The following is a 17416-nucleotide window of genomic DNA, read 5'->3' on the forward strand; positions in this document are numbered from 1 at the left end:
GGTATAAATGTGTATTTGCAGACCATTGAGGCAAAGCTAATAACTTCAAAGTAATAGAAATAAAAACAAATGGAAACCACAGTTTGAAGGCTAAAACCATATTTTCTATAAATCTAAATCTTAGTGCTTAATCCGCCAGCATGTCCTTGGCTTCTGAATTGAGATACAGCGCTTCCCAGTGTCACTGGTGAGCTTTCCTGGGCTCACTTCTACCCCATCTCTTGAGTGGGTTTCCAGTCAAGTGCCATAGATGTTCTTGCATAGGCCGCTAAATATAACAGCTTTTATCACAGCTCATCTTTTCCCAAGGCAAAGCCTATTCGGGGTGGAAAGAAAGCTCCTGGCTAACTTATGTCGCTTAGAAAACCAACACAGATAAAGGAATATCCTTTAAAATCACCACCATGCTGAAATGTAATCAGGAACTGGGAGAATTCAACAATGGAAGGAAGTCCAATAGGCTGACCTTTCCCAAGTTGTTTGAAAACAGACATGTGAGTAGAAGTTATTGGTGTGGTTTTGTTGCAGCTTCTGTTTTCCTGAGGAGTTTGGAATTTGAGCAGGGAGGTGGCCGGTTCTTTAAACTAGGAATAGAACTAGAAAGAATCACAACCATCCTTCTGGAGGGAGAGGTAGGGAGTTTTTCTAGCTGGGATCCATCTCCCCAAATGACACACATAAAATCACCAATCAGGAACATAAACCAAGAGTATTATTTATCCCTTACTATGGACCTGCACTGTCCTGCACATTGCAGAGCTTGAGGAGAGCAAGGATGCAAAAGGAGTATTAGAATGCACTGAGTTCTTAAATGGTCTCTTCCACCAAAGAGTTTAACATCTAACAAAAAATGGTTGTATTTTAAGCATGTTAGAAAGTACTTAATGGCATTAGTTGTCATTTTTAAAGTTATTCTTATAGTGTCTACATAAACTCGGATTCTTGGGTTTTCTAACATGATCTCAAAATACCTTGTATGTAGTATACTGTGTTGTCTGTCATATAAGTTCATTAACAAATTATCAAAGAGTAGGGGCTATTGTTAACTCACGTGTTTTAGTTGGGTGTATAAAATATAGCCACTAGAACCATGCCCAGTGTTGTAAGTGGACTTACCAAATTTACACTTATCAGTCCAAAAGTAATACCCCCAAATAAAACTAGCAATACACTTCCAATACACTACCAATACTAGAGGCAGAACCCCATGGCCAGACATTCCGTGGATTGTTCCTTCATCCAGAATTGTCCCACGTTTGAAATCTCCTTCAAACCAATAATCAATTATCTTCTATTTGTCTAACTTCACCACCCTTACTCCTATTGCTACCCTCTGACACCTCATGGGTGCTGCTGGTTTCCCATGGCCTCCCTTTTCTTCTGGCTTCCTGTCAGGATTGCATGGCCCATAGCTTTAAATCTCTCACACCAGCCTCCTTCCACATTCTCTTGTCCTCACACACCTATCCTGTGTATCCACAATCCTGGATCAGTTTTCTCTGTATCTGAGTTGGCAGAGAAAACCCTCATCACTGTGTTGATGGCAGCATTGTAAACTCATATATTTTTTTGACCTAGCTAACCTACTTGCTCTTACTGCTCTTATTCATTTCCAACTCATTGCCAAGCATTTTGAGTCTCTTCCATCCTTCTTTTTATCCTTAACACTCATATTTAAGGGATGACCTTTCCTCCTCTTTTACATAAAATGAAAATAAAGGCCATCAGTATTGATCCCTCTCAATTTCTTCTTACTGCAACTTACCAATATTTGCAGGTTGTCCTTTCATTCCTTAAGCCCTAGCACAATTTGCTAACACAGCCACTTCTCTGAATGGCCGTCCTGGGTCATTCTCTCAATGCTGGTAGTCAGTGCTCTGTTTTCCTAGCTCCCATCACATTATAAGAAATATAACTACTATCAAAATGATAGGTTTTTCAGGCCGAAACCGGTTTGGCTCAGTGGATAGAGCGTCGGTCTGCGGACTGAAAGGTCCCAGGTTCGATTCCGGTCAAGGGCATGTACATTGGTTGTGGGCACATCCCCAGTAGGGGGTGTGCAGGAGGCAGCTGGTCGATGTTTCTCTCTCATCGATGTTTCTAGCTCTCTATCCCTCTCCCTTCCTCTCTGTAAAAAATCAATAAAATATATTAAAAAAAAAAGATAGGTTTTCAGGAATAGATTTTAAATTCCCTGCTCTCTACTAAATAGATCTTAATGTTTAGTGCAGGAAATAAAGACTATAATACTTAACCTGTTATCATTTTTATGGTTTACCTTTTTCAAATAGATAATAGGTACATATTGTACAAAATTCAAAAGCTACAAAGATAAGTCCGTGAATATTCTTCCACTCCTGGGCCTAGCTACTCCATTTCTTGTATATTCTCTAAAGATATTCTTGGACACAGTAAGCAATAAGTATGTTCTCCTCCACCCACACTTTTATATACACAGATACTATCATATTATACACAGTTATACACCCATCACTTAACAATGAATACCAGAAAGTATTCCAAATCAGTATGTAAAACATTAGCTCTTTCTATTTTATAGATACACAGTGTGGTAGATCAAAGATCATCACAAATTCTGTGTCAGAAGAGATAGAGTCTAGTTCTCTCCCCTTATATGTGGGCTGGCCTCATAACTTTTTCTGTCAATAGGATGAAGTAGAAGTGATGCTGTGTAACTTCCAAAGCTGACCCTCCCTGGGAACCCTCCCTCTTGGAAGCTAGCCATCTTGCTGGAAGAAGCCCAAGCCCTGAGGAGAGGCCACATGGAAGAGAACTAATGCTAATATACTCTGGTCTACAATCCCAATTGATTTTCCATCCAACAGCCAGCACCAACTGCCAGCCATGTGACTGAACTATCTTGGACAATATAGCCTAGTTGAGTCTCCAGATCACCAGACATCATCCCATAGGACAGAACTTTCCAGGTAAGCCCAGTCATACACAGAGTTTTGAGAAAAAAAATCAATAATTGTTATTGTTTTAAGCCATTATATTTTGGGGTGGTTTGTAAATAACTATAAGTAACCAAAAAACACATAGTATTTGTGTTGACTTGGTTGGTTGGAGCATTGTCCTATACACCAAAAAGGTTGTGGGTTTGATCCTGGTCAGGCGCATACTGGAAGCAACTGATTGATGTTTCTCACATTGATGTTTCTCTCTTTCTCTTTCTCTCTCTCTCCCGCTCTTCCTCTCTCTAAAATCAATAAAAAGATATCCCTGGGTGAAGATTTAAAACAAAATACAGTATTTCATCATATGAATATACTCTAATTTATTTAGCCCAACCTCTATTGATGGACATTCAGGTCTTGTTTCTATTCTTGCTACTCTTTTGCTGTTACAACGAATGCTGCAATTAATAATGTATATATATCATTTTGCATGTGTGAGTATATCTGTGGGATAAGTTCCCCAAAGTAGGATTTCTTGATACAAGAGAAAGTGCACTTATAGTTTCGATAATATTATGATTGTTATCTCAGAGATTTCACTAACTTAGATTTTTAGCAATAATATATGAAAGTCACTGTTCTCCCACATCCTCACTAAACACTGTATGTTATCAATTTTTTTCATTTTTGCTAATCTAGTAGGTAGAAAATAGCATAATTTCCATTTGCAGTTCCGTTTCCTATAAATGAAGTTGAGCATATTTTAATATATTTGAGAGCTATTTACATTTTCTCTTAAGTCAGCAGTCCATGTCCATTGCTGAGACTCCATTGGGATGTTGGTTTTTTTGTTTTTGAAATATATTTTTATTGATTTCAGAGAGGAAGGGAGAGGGAGAGAGAGATAGATACATCAATGTTGAGAGAGAGTCATTGATCAGCTGCCTCCTGCATGCCCTCCACTGGGGATGAGCCCACAACCCGGGCATGTGCCCTTGACTGGAATCGAACCCAGGAATCTTCAGTCCACAGGCTGATGCTCTATCCACTGAGCCAAACCAGCTAGGGCTGGGATGTTGGGTTTTAAAAATTAATTTATAAAATCTCTTCAGGGAATTTAACTCTTTATTTACAACATGTTATAAATATTTCCCCCCAGCTTGTTATTTTTCTTTTGACTTTACTTGGAGTAGCTCTTGCCATGTATAATGTTTTGTTTTTATGTGGTCAAATTATTCAGAGTGGGGTCTTTCCCATTTTGACAGTTAGAAATTCAATCCTGGACCTTTCTAGCACTTCTTTTTCATATTTTGATGTTGTTTTAGTATTTAAGTCTTCTCTATGATATAGATCCACACCCCTCCACCCCTACAGCTTTTGTTGTATTTCATAATGTATTTGTAAGTCTTGCTTGTAGCTCTTATACTCCTCAAGGGCAGGAAGCCTGTCTCCTTTAGGGCCCTATCCTGAAAACTTAGCACAATAGCCCATATAAAAAAACTCTCAATAAGTATTGATAACCCTATGGAAAAAAACAAAAAACATTAGTCCAGCACTGAGTTCCACAGATAAAACCGCTTTCTGACATCATCTGGGAGGAATTTGTTGAGAATAAACAAGGAAGCTACATTTTGAACAAGTGTGTTGGAAATACTAGGCACTTAAGGCTCAGTGATATAGGGATAATTTTGTCTCTTTTCTCCAGCTATATTTACTATCTACTAGGTGTGACTGTTCTTTCTTCTGATGGCAATTAATCAACTTAATACTTCAGAAAAGTCTAATTTGCCACCCTGCACACACAGACCTCTATAAGAGGTCTGGAATGCTGGTGAGTGGGTTGGTACTTTAAAGTCTATCACAAAAATTAATTTTAATTGCTTTTCACCCTGGCTACATGATCTCCCAACTTCTTGATAGTGGTATAACTTTGTAAAGAAACATTAAGAAAAGAGAAAAAACCAACTCTGATATGACTTCTTAAAAAACAAATGTGAAATACATTTTAAACATTCTATAAACAAATGTATGACATTCAAAACACAGGAAACACGTTGTTTTTGGTGCTGCCTCTGTTCTCCCAAGGAATGTCACTGCCTTAAATCCTTCCTCAGTGGACACTTTCTGCTCTTATAAATCACCTTCAGATTTACCTAGTGATCAAAACTCTTTGCCACCTGATTGCCCCTTTAACTCTAATATTCCACTGACTAACGTTTGTAATGGTTCTTTTTAATCTCTCTGGTATGAAAGTACATGTGTGAAACATGTGTGCATTCAAAAAGAGACTTTTTTTCTTCTTCTTTTCATTCCTGTATACTTTAGTTAGATGAGGAAATGTCTCAGAAATAAAGTTTCAGCAAGAAACGTGAGAACCGCTGATATTACCTGAGGTGCGCTGTGGTTGAGGAGAACACAGAGGATGGCCCGAAGTCTTTCTTCCCAAGTATAGCCACTTCCCCTGAAAAACCCATGTAAGTAATACAAATCGTAATTCTTTTATTTAATTGCCCTTAAATAAATGAGGTAAATTTAGAAGCTATATACCAACAAATTTTTAAAAACATTAAAATTGAGATTTTTAAAAATTCCAAAATTCTTAGCAATCACTTACGCTTTCAATATATCAGGAAGCATAAGAGAAAAGGAAAATAAGACATTGTTTGTACTAATGTAATCCGGATCATGAACTACATAGCACCCCACAAACTGGGAGAAAATGACATGGTCATGATAATTAATTCACTTTTCTAGTCAGCAATTAATATTTTTTAATCTGAACTGACCAAATCCATAGGCTCCTCTTTACTTCATCAAGTGTCCTCAAATGTTCTCTCTTGTAGATGATCTATTGCCTCATCCAATGCTTGCCAATCTTTCAAAAAGACTAAAATAAATAGCTCTAGTTGGTAGTTTGCTTAGAAAAGAGTATTTCTATGGTCGCTTAAAGTCAACACTCTCTAAACTTCTTCTTTGTAAAAGCTGTCAACCCTGCCGTAAGAGCCGCTGGGCTCTACAGTGAATATACCTTTTCCTTTAGAAGTGCCAGTTTCACTGCCCCGTTCTCTGTGAGCGGTGTCTCAGCCTCCGCCGGGGAAGTTAGTCCTGCCTGCTGACCAACACCTTCCACTCAGCGCGCTGCTTCCGCAAGTGCCAGCATGCACGTCTGCTTGCCTGGTGATTGCCGAGACTCATCACGCTCATAAATTTCCAGACATTTTTCTTACATGAAGTAAGGTGTTATGTAGATACATTTTTATGACCTTTAAATATAATTATACAGCATTAATTAGAGGGTAAGGAAAAAATGGCAATGCTTCCCGTTTCTTTGAAATTGTGTAAACAGAAGGCTTCTGGATATGGCACGCCAACTAAAACGTAGGGATGTGCCAACACTGAAATATGAAGATCCACTTCATTTGAGTAAAGTAAATAAACACTGAGTTCCATTTATCTTTTAGCACAGTGCCAAGTAGCATCTTAATAAAATTTAAACTGATTTCACTTATTTGAAGTCTATAATTTTAAAAGACCATCTACCACGAGTCAATTTGAGCATCACTTATATTGCTTGCATCAAATAAGTTTAAATCTATAAATGTATAATGATACTAAACCAACAAATTCCATCATTGGTCACCTTTGGAGAATATTAGGGAACCAACTTAGTAAATAAAGAATCAAATATTTATTCTGTCTTTTCATTGTGACATGTAGTTCAGGACAACCAAATGGTTGATGAAAGAAAGTTCTCTTTCTAGAACTGACTGAACAAATAAATGAAAAGGGAATGACAATTAATATAACACCATTTAGCAATCCTTAAATTAATTAAGGGATTTAAGTAAAGATCAATGGCTTCAAACATTTCAAAAAGAGAAACAACTGGACATTATGTACCTCCTGACAGAATTATACTCCGTCCTTTGAACTTGAATCAGATCAAACCTCTAGATCTATTGGTCAATTTATAGAAAATACAAGAAATACAGAAAAGACAGAGGAATATATTGAATGACAGCATGAGGTGCAATTGGCAAAATTCATACTGTGGAAAATGTAGAACAACAACTCAGTTTCTTGCATAAATAAATTGCAAGGAAAAGAGTTGGATAAATTCAGACCTAACATTACATAGTATTTTTAGACAATATTTCTATGATTTGCATTCCAGAGAACTTTTCCATCAGTCCATTAATTAAGAATTAAGCTAGAGTTATAATCTACTTTAAAAATTTTTAATGTTGCCCTAACCGGTTTGGCTCAGTGGATAGAGCGCTTCGGACTGAAGGGTCCCAGGTTCGATTCCGGTCAAGGGCATGTACCTCGGTTTCAGGTACATCCCCAGTAGGGGGTGTGCAGGAGGCAGCTGATTGATGTTTCTCTCTCATCGATGTTTCTAACTATCCTTCTCCCTTCCTCTCTGTAAAAATCAATAAAATATATTTAAAAAAAATTTTGAATGTTGTTTTTCTTTCCTAGGGTAATAACAATAAAATTCTCAAGCCAGAAAGCACTCTTTTTCCATTGAGGGAAGAGAAAAAGCAAGCATGTAAAATTCTTTACATCCTCAGGTAAGGACAGTCCATTTTCCCATTCTTACCCTAGAGTCCTGGAAGAGTTTGCTAGGCAGCCATAATAAAATACTACATACTGGGTGGCTTAAACAACAGAGTTTTCCCCCAGTTCTGGAGCCAGAAGTCCAAATTCAAGGTGCTGAGAGGTTTGGTGTCTTCTGAGGCCTCTGTCCTAAGGCTCGTGGGTGGCCACCTTTGTGCTGTGTCCTCTCATGGTCTTTTCTCTGTGCGTGTGCCCCTGGTGTCTCTGTGTGTCCCCCTCCCCCCCGCTTTTTTCTTTCTTATAAGGACAGCAGTCAGATTGGATTAGTGCTCATCCTAACAGCCTTATTTTAACTTAATCAGCTCGTAAAGGCCTTATCTCCCAATGCAGTCACATTCTAAGGTAATTTTCAGCCCATAACAAGTCTATTTAGAATCTCACTATATTTATTTGTAACATCAATGTTATATGCTTAAAAGGTTTGAAATTTTAAAAGTCAACCTTGGCTCAAAAGTTAAACCCTTGAAGTTCATGAAATTAATTACACAAGCTGCACTTTGCAAACAGTGTGTATCCTACCATTCCTACTCACTCCTTGACTATCAGTCTCTAATTCTCGAACTGTGCTCGCCTAGATGGTAGCCACATGTGAATAATGAGCACTTGAAATGTGGCTGGTCCAAACTGAGATGGAAGTATAAAATACACTGGATTTCAAAAACTTGGTAAGAAAAAAGTAGAATATCTCAGTAATATTCAAATTGGTTATACATTTAAGTATTTTGGATACAGATTGTTTTTAAAAAATGTGATTGCTAAAAAAAGTTTTAAAATTATGTGTCTTGCATATATTTCTATTGGATGGTGCGTTCCAAATTTCATTTGTGTCTAAGACTTGCTTTGAGGGCTTTCTTAGACTTCCAATTTATAACTCTCCCTGAGAATTCCTTCCCTCTTCTTGACCCCCCTCCCCCACCAATTACCTAGGTACAGAGTTCTAGCACTGTATCCAGTCCTTAATTCACATGTCAAATCTAAGGGACACTTGCCAACTTGTTAGGAAGACAATCTGAGATTTGCTATATTTACTGAAATCGTAAGTGGTGAGTAGTCCTGTTGCCTTTCACCTTTTCCCAAATACGAGAATTATAATAGCAGCAACTGACAGTCTGTTCTCAATTACTAGTACTAAAAAGACTTATGCTCTAATTTAATCAAAGCACTAGAAGTGTGATTATGAGGATCTCTAGAATTTTGTAATAATTATTTTATATACTTGCAGCTGCTAAATCTTATGAGTGTGGATATTTTTGTTTTGTCTTAAAAGTTCATGTTGGGAACTGTAGTCAGTATCTCGGGATCAGAAATTCAGTAACCTAAAATATGGTTAACATTCACACCTTTTAAAAAATATTTTCCATTTTTAAAATAGCATTGCTGGGTGTAATTTAAAGGAGTGCTCAAACTTCAATCCCCAGCAGGGACTGGAACATTTACAGATTGAAAGCCTTGTAAAATCCCTGTGAGCTACACCCTGCTCTTAGTACTTTCATACAGCTGAGAAGTGGAGAGGAAAGAAAGTGCTCAATTTGCAGAGTGAATAATTAAAGAAAAGATAAGAGCTAATAGCCCTGTTACTTAACCATTTTTTTTAAAATTTTCAAAAGCTAACTATGTTAACTATATCCCACTGCCAGTTGGATCTACTGAAAATGTATGAATGCCAAAAGCACCCTTCTCCCAAATCCCTAACCTTAATTGAAACTTACTATATTTATGTTCGAGAGGGAAAAATATAAACAAGTTGCATTGTTTCTCAAATATATTAAGTGCCATTGTTAAAAATTTTTATTTGTGAGCATATAACTCAGCTTCAATGGATGTTTTATATCCAAATTATGCCAAGCATACCTTCTAAATTTCTTAACTGAGTAAGTTACACTTACCATCAGCACTTAAGATTTAAAACTTTTCTCTAAAACTTGCATTTTAAAATTAAATTTGTAAAAAAATCCTATTTTAGCAAGCTTTATTATATCAATTGGTAAAACTTTATTTTACAAGCAATAGGAATTGGATCAAATGATTATTATAATCCAGAGGAAGTATTTTATAACCATAGCAAATGTCATTATACATACTACCAATACAGATTTAATAGACAATACTGAACTGTACAAGAGTTATTTATTTTTCCTTAATCTCAAAGCTATGTTTAGTAATACAAAAAAAGCCATATTAACATTTTTTTTTTCCATTAGAAAACAATGTGATGTACAAAACTTTGGATGAAAAGATATATGTCAAATCTCATTTAATCACTTGGCGGAAAACCCACCACTCCATCAATACCACCCAAAGTGTTTTAGGCAATGATTAAAATAAAAATAATGCATCTTAATAAATTCCAGCTGTTAAAAGAGCAAACCTAGCAATATAGTTGACTACACAGTATTTTTGACTACTCAGGAGTTACGTTTTAAAATCCTTTTTCTGAATCCTACCTACTACCTACCAGGCACTGTACTTGGCCAAGCAGGTGTTTTAAGGAAAAGTTAGTAAGGTGGGAAAGACCTGAGACAGCAGTCCTTTGGTCACCAGATTTGACTTTGAACTTGCAAACATCCTCCAAAATCAAGAAACCCCAACTCAGGTACACTCTTCCAAAGATTACGTGATCTTATTAGTGGGGAAGGAGTTTGATGAGGGGTCATGAACTATTATTTGATCCATTATTCCAATTAAAAGGCATTTCAAAAACTAATTAGTTCTGAGTTTAAGATTTGGCATTCAGTTGTTACAAATGTGGTTCACCGACTTATTGTGAACCCAAGGCACACTGCGAGATAGTGAAGCGGGTGTGCATGAGCAAATTTTCTTTGTATTTAAGTAATGGTAATTGATACACATCTTTACCTTAAAATCCAACGGAGTTTAGGGTAAAGAAATCCAGTTATAAGGTGGTAAAAGCAAAGGAGGTAAACTAGTAAGGATTATTACTATATAATTATTCTTCTCTATCTTCTCCTTTGAGTAACAAGATGCTAATGCACTACTTTCATTAAAAGAACTGCTTACAATTATTGAGTTGAGACAAGTACTAAAGGCCCATAAACTGACAGTGTTGTCCATTCATCACCATTACTTCTTTACATAAGCCTGTTTTCCCTAAGGTATAACACATAATCTACGCAATAATTTGGAAATCAGCCAAGCATTAAGCAATTACAATGGCAGGTAATACAGCATCAATTTTTGAAACACATTTGGCCACTTTTCATGACCCATCTGCAGTTTGAATTAAATGGACTCAGTCATTATCAACTTAAGTTTCTGGATCTGCGTAACAAAAAGATTGTTTTATGAAATTTTCACAGACATTTAAATTGTCTTCGGTCCCATACTTTTGTATTAAATGACTTATTCTGACATGCTATATAACTACAATAAAAATAACTGTTCAATTTTTAAATGAAAACTAAATGCAGGTAAATGGTAACAGATTTGACATAGAATGTTATAAGATCTTCCTGTATGTAATCTGACACTGCTGATTATTAATTTCAGAGTTTAAAAACTTCAGATTAAAAACCACAAGATAATTTACTGTTTGCTGACATGCAAGATCTTCCTCAAAATTATCCTAAGACCTAGAAATCTCAGTATTTTATCAGAACATAAAGAAACACAACAAATTTGTACATTTTATTCACATTTATTTTTCGCTTTTAGTGTGCTCACAGAAAATTAGAACACCTTAAGCAGGAGTTTAATAGCAATTTTTGTAAGCAAAGTTACATTCCATCTCTAAGTCAAATTGGTCAAAGCTTCTCCAGTATTTACAAAACATGATAGACAAGATGCTACACAAAACCATTGCATCTGAAGGTTTTTTTTCCTTTATTCTCAAAGACGACTGGAAAAGAAAGCATTGTCTGCTGTAATCAAAAACATACCACAGTATAAACAGTAACCATTCCACTTATCACAGCTTTGTTGAGTTTAAAATTTGTGTTTAAAAGGTCCAAGATGACTGCAGTTTTACAAAAATGGGCAGGGTGGAAAGTTGCAAACTTCATGTGCTTCTGGATATCAAGATTTGTTTTTATACAATAGTCACAGTTAAAAACACCCTGCTGGTAATACATAATTACACTTTATTAAGGTCATAAACCAGCAATAAACAATAAGCCTATACAACTTGTAGTTCTACTTAATCACTGACTGGTACAGCTAACATGAGATAAGTGAAAAGTTCCTATGGTTTAAATGAACTCCTAAGACTATAATCTTTTTTAAAAATCTGAGTATTGGTGTTTTCTCTTTCCTTAGTCAAGACTTGTAGTGTTGTAAACCTGCCTCACAAAATACATCCTAATAACTTTTCTTAAAAAAACAAAACAAAACAAAAAAAACCCCTAAGCCTTTACACCATCCTTTGTAGTGGCACAGTATCTTGGCAATGCTCTGCACCACTTCGATTTCCCCATTGGGCCCCTATCACTTCATCGGATATCTATCCCTTTTTGACCCACCCATCTCCTTCATATATGGGCATGTCCATAGATTGACAAAGAAAGTTTACATTTTTTGAATAAAGATGCAAAGTATGCAAAAGACATTAATACTGATGCAAAAAAATAAAAATAAAAGAGAAACAAGGCAGAGGAAGGTGTTTTAAGCTCTCCTCGACCTGTTGGAATGGTGGCAACAGAATGATTTGAGATGGGATCTGTGGGGAGGGGAGAAAAACAAAATTTGCTGCTTTAAAAAAAAAAAAAAGGAAAAAAAAAAAAGACATCTTTTAAAATCAATCCCTGGTTGTAGACAAGTTCTCCAAAACCAGTACCTGGCACCACTCCAACAAACAAACGGGGGGGAGAAAAGTTCTTCGATTATCTCAAAAAATCTTGCCCTTTTTACTCTGCCGCCTCCGCCGGGGGGGCCTCCGGACTGCACTCGGGCTGGGCCTCCAGGGAGGGGGCTGCGCAGGCTGACGAGGCTGAGACGGCCGCCTCCTCCGCGGGGGCCGCCTCCTGCTCCGGGGACGCGCCGGGGCCCGCGGCGGAGGGCGCCTCGCAGGCAGCGGCGCCGGCCCCGGCCTCCTCCGCCTTCTCCTCGGCCTTGACGGGCTCCTCCGCGGCCTTGGCCTCCTCGCTGGCGGGCGGCTTCTCGGGCGCGGCGGCGGCGGCCTCCTCGGGCTTGGCCTCCTGCGGGTCGCCGCCCGCCGCCGCCGCCCCCTCCTCGCCCGCGGCGGCCTCCTCGCCCGGCGCCCCCGCCGGCTCCCCCGAGGCCGCGCCCGCCTCGGCGCCCGCGGCCGCGGCGCCCCCCGCGGCCTCGTCCTTGCCGCCGTCGGCGGAGGCCCCGGCCGCGCCCTCGGCCTCAGCGCCCTCTCCCGCTTCCTTCTTGTTCTTCTTGAAGGAGAAGCCGCTCAGCTTGAAAGACTTCTTGAAGGAAAAGCGCTTCTTTTTTTTTTTCGGGGTCTCGTTGCTGGGCGAGGGCGTGGCCCCGTCCTCGGCTTTGGGCGAAGACGTCGAGGAGGCGGCCGACGCCGCTTCCCCCTCCGCGGCCGAGGGCGAGCCGGGCTCGGCGGCCTCTCCCTCCGCGGGGGCCTCCTTCTCCGCGGCGCTGGCCCCGGCCTCGGGGGCGGCGGCCGGCTCCTCTTTCTCGGCCGCGGCGGGCGACGCCGCCCCGCTCCCCGAGGCCGCGGGCTCCTCCTTGTCGGCGGCCGGGGCGCTGCCGTTGGCCTGCAGCTCCTCCTTGGCGCCCGGCTCCGCGGCCGCGGGGGACGCGTCGCCGTTCACCTTCACGTGGCCATTCTCCTGCGGAGCAGAAAGAGCGGGAGCGTCAGTGCGGCGGCCCGGGCGCCGCCGGGCCCGCCCCCACCCCGGGCCTGGGAAGAGCCAGCTTCCCCCCGGGGCCCTCTGGCTGCGGGGCCGCATCCCTGGATGGGGAGGCGGGATCGGATGCCCGGACTAGCACTCTGGGGAGGAATGGGGGCAATGCCATTTGGGGCGCTCCAAAGGCGCAGCAGTCGCCCCAGCTGCCCCACCGACGCCCCGCGGGTTTAAAAGGGCCGAGCCCCAAACGTGGAAAGCGAGGGGCACCCCATCCCAGCCCTGGCCTCGCGGGCTTGGATAGAGAGGAGCCACGCAACACACGATCCACCAAACGCCCTTTGGAAGCGGGCGCCGAGCCAGAGGCGGTGGGCTGCGCCCGGATAGCACATCCCCTTGCTCTCCAACCCCCCGAGGGCTCTGGAAAACACCCAGGAGCTGACTCCCCGGGGGGATCCGCGCTCCAGCCAGCAACGCCCGGGCTGCGCGCGCAAAGGCCCGGCGCCCGCGCGCGCGCGGGGCCGGGGTCGGCAGGGGGCGCTGCGCCTCCACCGCACGGGGCTGGGCGCCCGCGGCGAGCCCGGAGGGGCGGGGCCGCCGGGCCACCCGGCCCTGCCGGCCGGCCGGGGCGCCCCCGAGCCCGGATCGCGCAGCTGAGAGTCCGCAAACAAAGCTCAGGTGGCTGGCCGTCATCTTGGTGGAAAGAAAACCAACAAGGCAGCGCGGGGGGGAACACATCATTTCTAAAGTCTCGCCTCTGCTCCCACTCCCACCTTCGCCCGGGATTCTGCGATGCCGGGGCGCGGCTCGTTTTGCATTTTTCACGGGCTCCAAGCCTCTTGGCAGCGCCTGCCTTCCCGGGTAGGTTAGAGCCGGCGAAGCCACACGGCCTCTGCTCTAGGAAAAGAGGCGTGGTGGGTGCCCCGTGTGGGCGAGGCAGCCACCCGTGGCCGGCCTCTTGCGTCCACCCAACCGTGGCCGTCCGCCTGGGTCTGGGCAGCGCCACGGCGGCCCCCGCCGGGGAAGAGGAGCCACGCACACTAAAACCCCGACCGAAACACACCCGGTGCCTTCTCCTGACTACCTGGGCTGATTCTCCAAGGACCCACAGAGTCTTCCCCCATCCCAGGGACACCGTTTAAAAACCAAATGGGTGTGTAACTCCAGGCTGCAAGGAGTCAAGATTGAGAACAGTGGGAAAGCCCCCATCGAGAGACGGCGAAGCCCTCTGCAGAGCTCCAGCCAGGCAGCCAGCCGCCTTTCCAAGAACCCGGGGCACGCCGCCTCGGCGTACAATAAGACAGCACTTCCCTCCTCGCCTCTCTCCACCGCCATCCCGCGGCGCGCCCCCACCCCCACCCCCACTTTCCCAGCCCAGACACACAATCACACCCGTCCAGAAATCTGGAAGGGGACCCAACCTCGACCACGAACGTGAGAGCCACCCCAAACACCTTTGTGTCCACCAAACACACATGCAACCTGGCCGGGGGTGGTGGTGGGGGTTAGCATCTTAGCTAGTCACGTTCTGCCAAGCTCCAAACACGCCATTTTTAGACGATTTTTATCACTTCTTTCCTCCCCCGTCTACACAAGAATTCGCCAGGATTCCCCGGGAACCACTCCTTTGGGGCCGCGGGGAGAGACCTCTCCTACGAGAAATTGACCATTTAGGCGATCGCTTTCCATTCAACTTTCAGACCGGAATCTGGCCACGCTCCTCTCCGCCGAACGCGCCTCGGGAGCGACCAGGAGGGAAGGGGAAGCGTCGGGGCCAGAGAAAGACATCAAAGAAACCACCGGTATCACAGGTAGAATTTACCTGCCCATTGGCTTTGGAAGGCGACGAGGCCACAGCCGCCTCCCCGGGCCTCTCCGCGGCGGCTTCTCCCTTCGCAGCGGTCTTGGAGAACTGGGCACCCATGCTGGCTTCTTCAACAAAGAAACTCAACAGATCCAAGGGGAACAAAGAGCCTCGAGTTGGTGGAGCGACGGGGCGAGCAGCAGTAGCGGCGGCAGCAGCGGCGGCGGCGGCAGCAGCACACACACCGGAGGGAGGGGGGAGTGGGGGTGGTGAAGAGGACAGAACAGAACCGATTAAATACACTCCGGATAAAAAAATTTTAGTCGAAGAGATCAAAAAGCAGCAGCGCAGGAGGGAGGGGAGAGGGTGGAAAAGTCGAGCACAAAAAAAGGAGCCCAAGTGTAGTTGGTTTTTTTTAAAAAAAAATAAGTAATAAAAAATCCCAGATTTGTAGCCGCACTGTAGACAAGAGGAAAATGGAGAAATCTCCCTGGTTGCTAATAAGATGCGGGGTCCAACGCCCAAGTGCACAGATGAATGGGCTCACGGGCGCTGACGCGGCCCCCGCGCGCGCCGTCCAATCCGCGCGCAGCACACAAAGCAGGAGGCGGGGCCTGCGCGCCGGGCGAACAATGGAGCCGCGCTTTGCAAACGATTTGAATATCAGTCTTGGACCGAGAATTAATGTCCTTCACATAAATAAATCAGTTAAAAATACATGGTTCTCGCCTACCTCTGCTGAAAATAATGCATCACTCGATTGGCTTGCTTTGTTTGTAATTAATCAGCGCGGGAGGGGGGTACTTGTGGATGGGGGCGGAGAAAGCGTTAACTTGACTCGCTTTGACTCCCGTCGGTCTATATCCGCGTCTGTCTCCCTCCACTCGTTTCCCTCCCCCATCTTACCCGAGTGTGTGCGTGTGTGTGTGTGCGTGTGTGTGTGTGTGTGCGCGCGCGCGTGTGTGAAAGACAATGGTTGGGATTTGTGTGCAGCATGTTTTCTTTCTCCGTGGTCCATATTGGTTTCACAGATACTGCACACGGTTTGTTTTTTTTTAACGGTTGCAAATGTTAAATCGCCCCAAATTGAAAGGTATTTAAACTACGAAGATCGAATTTCATCAAACGAGATCGCGAGTTAGAATTAGGTCTGTAGGCCAGATGTGGAAAATGCAAAAGCGGCAAGCAGCCGAAGCCACACTCCCTTCCCTCTCCCACACTGGCATGAAATAAAATATTTCGAGATTGGCCTGGGGCGCTCATCAAATACCCCCCTCTCTGACAATTACCAATTAGTGATTCCCGCCTATATATATATATATATATATATATATATATATATATAGTGAGGACCATTTACAAAAGATCAAAAACGGTTCGCATTTTGTCACTATATGAAACGACAGTTTTCCTCTATGGTGAAAGGAGCCAGTCTCGAGCGCTCGAATCCTTATTTACTGTTGGGATGCAATCTGTGTCGATATGAATCGTTTTCAGCCCACTGCCAGGATCTGATGGAGTCTTTCTGAACGTGTGTGAAGATGCATGCAAGCGAGTGTACTCCAGGCAGGGAGGGAGGCAGGAGCCATGACATTCTAAACCACCGGATTGAGGCTTACAGTTCTAAGGAGAAACTGCATGTTGAGAGATAGCAAGAAAGCCCCTGAACGTCCCAAGAGTGACTTGGGTTGGAGAAAAAGCTTCTATAAGGGGACGCAGGGTCCTTCCATCTGCACCCCTTGCCACTGAAGTGCCAGACGCTATCTGTGTGTGAAAAAACTAGGCACAGATTTGGAGAACGGGGTGGGGGCGGGGCAAAAACCAAGGCTATAGCCTAATAAGCATTCTCCTACCACTTAAATGTTTGCTCCCAAAGTTTTCACTCCAAATCAAAGTGTCCAAATCAAGACCGCCTTTTCTCGTTTACATTTAGTGACCCTGAGACGGATAATGTTTCACTTATGGAGTTGAGAAGCTCAGTCGAGGTTCATTTCTCCTGGTGCTTGCTGGCTCTGAATTCCCAGTTTTATTTTCTGCTCATTGCAGGGAAATGGGTCACGCTTTGAGTGAAAAAGATGGTTGGTCAAAGCCAACAATTCTTTGTTCAAGTATTGCTTTGGAAATCAGCAAACTGCATAGTTACATGAAGCTTCCTCTTCTCATTGTCCACTTCCTTCAGCAGCATCATTCAACCACGAAGTCAAATTCCCCAGAGCTGTCGGAAAGACGTGTCCCTAGAAGTGTGTGTTGCCAAATGGGTTAGCACCTGATCCAAGACCCCGGCCGCCGCGATGGAC

The 17416-nt window shown here is 43.3% G+C and overlaps 1 protein-coding gene across 1 annotated transcript; it reads right to left on the reverse strand.

Annotated features, from left to right (window-relative positions):
- Window positions 1-9648: 9648 nt before the first annotated feature.
- On the reverse strand, window positions 9649-15652 carry MARCKS (myristoylated alanine rich protein kinase C substrate). The gene is made up of 2 exons (XM_079780269.1): window positions 15138-15652; window positions 9649-13300 (listed from the first exon to the last, which is right to left on the reverse strand). Exons 1-2 carry the CDS (start codon window positions 15237-15239, stop codon window positions 12398-12400), a joined length of 1005 nt encoding a protein of 334 aa, XP_079636395.1. The 5' UTR covers window positions 15240-15652; the 3' UTR covers window positions 9649-12397.
- Between the last annotated feature and the right edge of the window lie 1764 nt (window positions 15653-17416).

The sequence above is a fragment of the Cnephaeus nilssonii genome (genome assembly GCF_951640355.1).
Source record: "Cnephaeus nilssonii genome assembly, chromosome: 9".
In the NCBI taxonomy this organism is placed as follows: domain Eukaryota; kingdom Metazoa; phylum Chordata; class Mammalia; order Chiroptera; family Vespertilionidae; genus Cnephaeus; species Cnephaeus nilssonii.

Excerpts from the sequence above, each read along its gene's own strand:
- MARCKS (XM_079780269.1), bottom strand. The coding sequence starts at position 15,239 with ATGGGTGCCCAGTTCTCCAAGACCGCTGCGAAGGGAGAAGCCGCCGCG. Across the intron at positions 13,301-15,137 it reads CTTCCAAAGCCAATGGGCAG|GAGAATGGCCACGTGAAGGT; the intron begins GTAAATTCTACC and ends TCTGCTCCGCAG.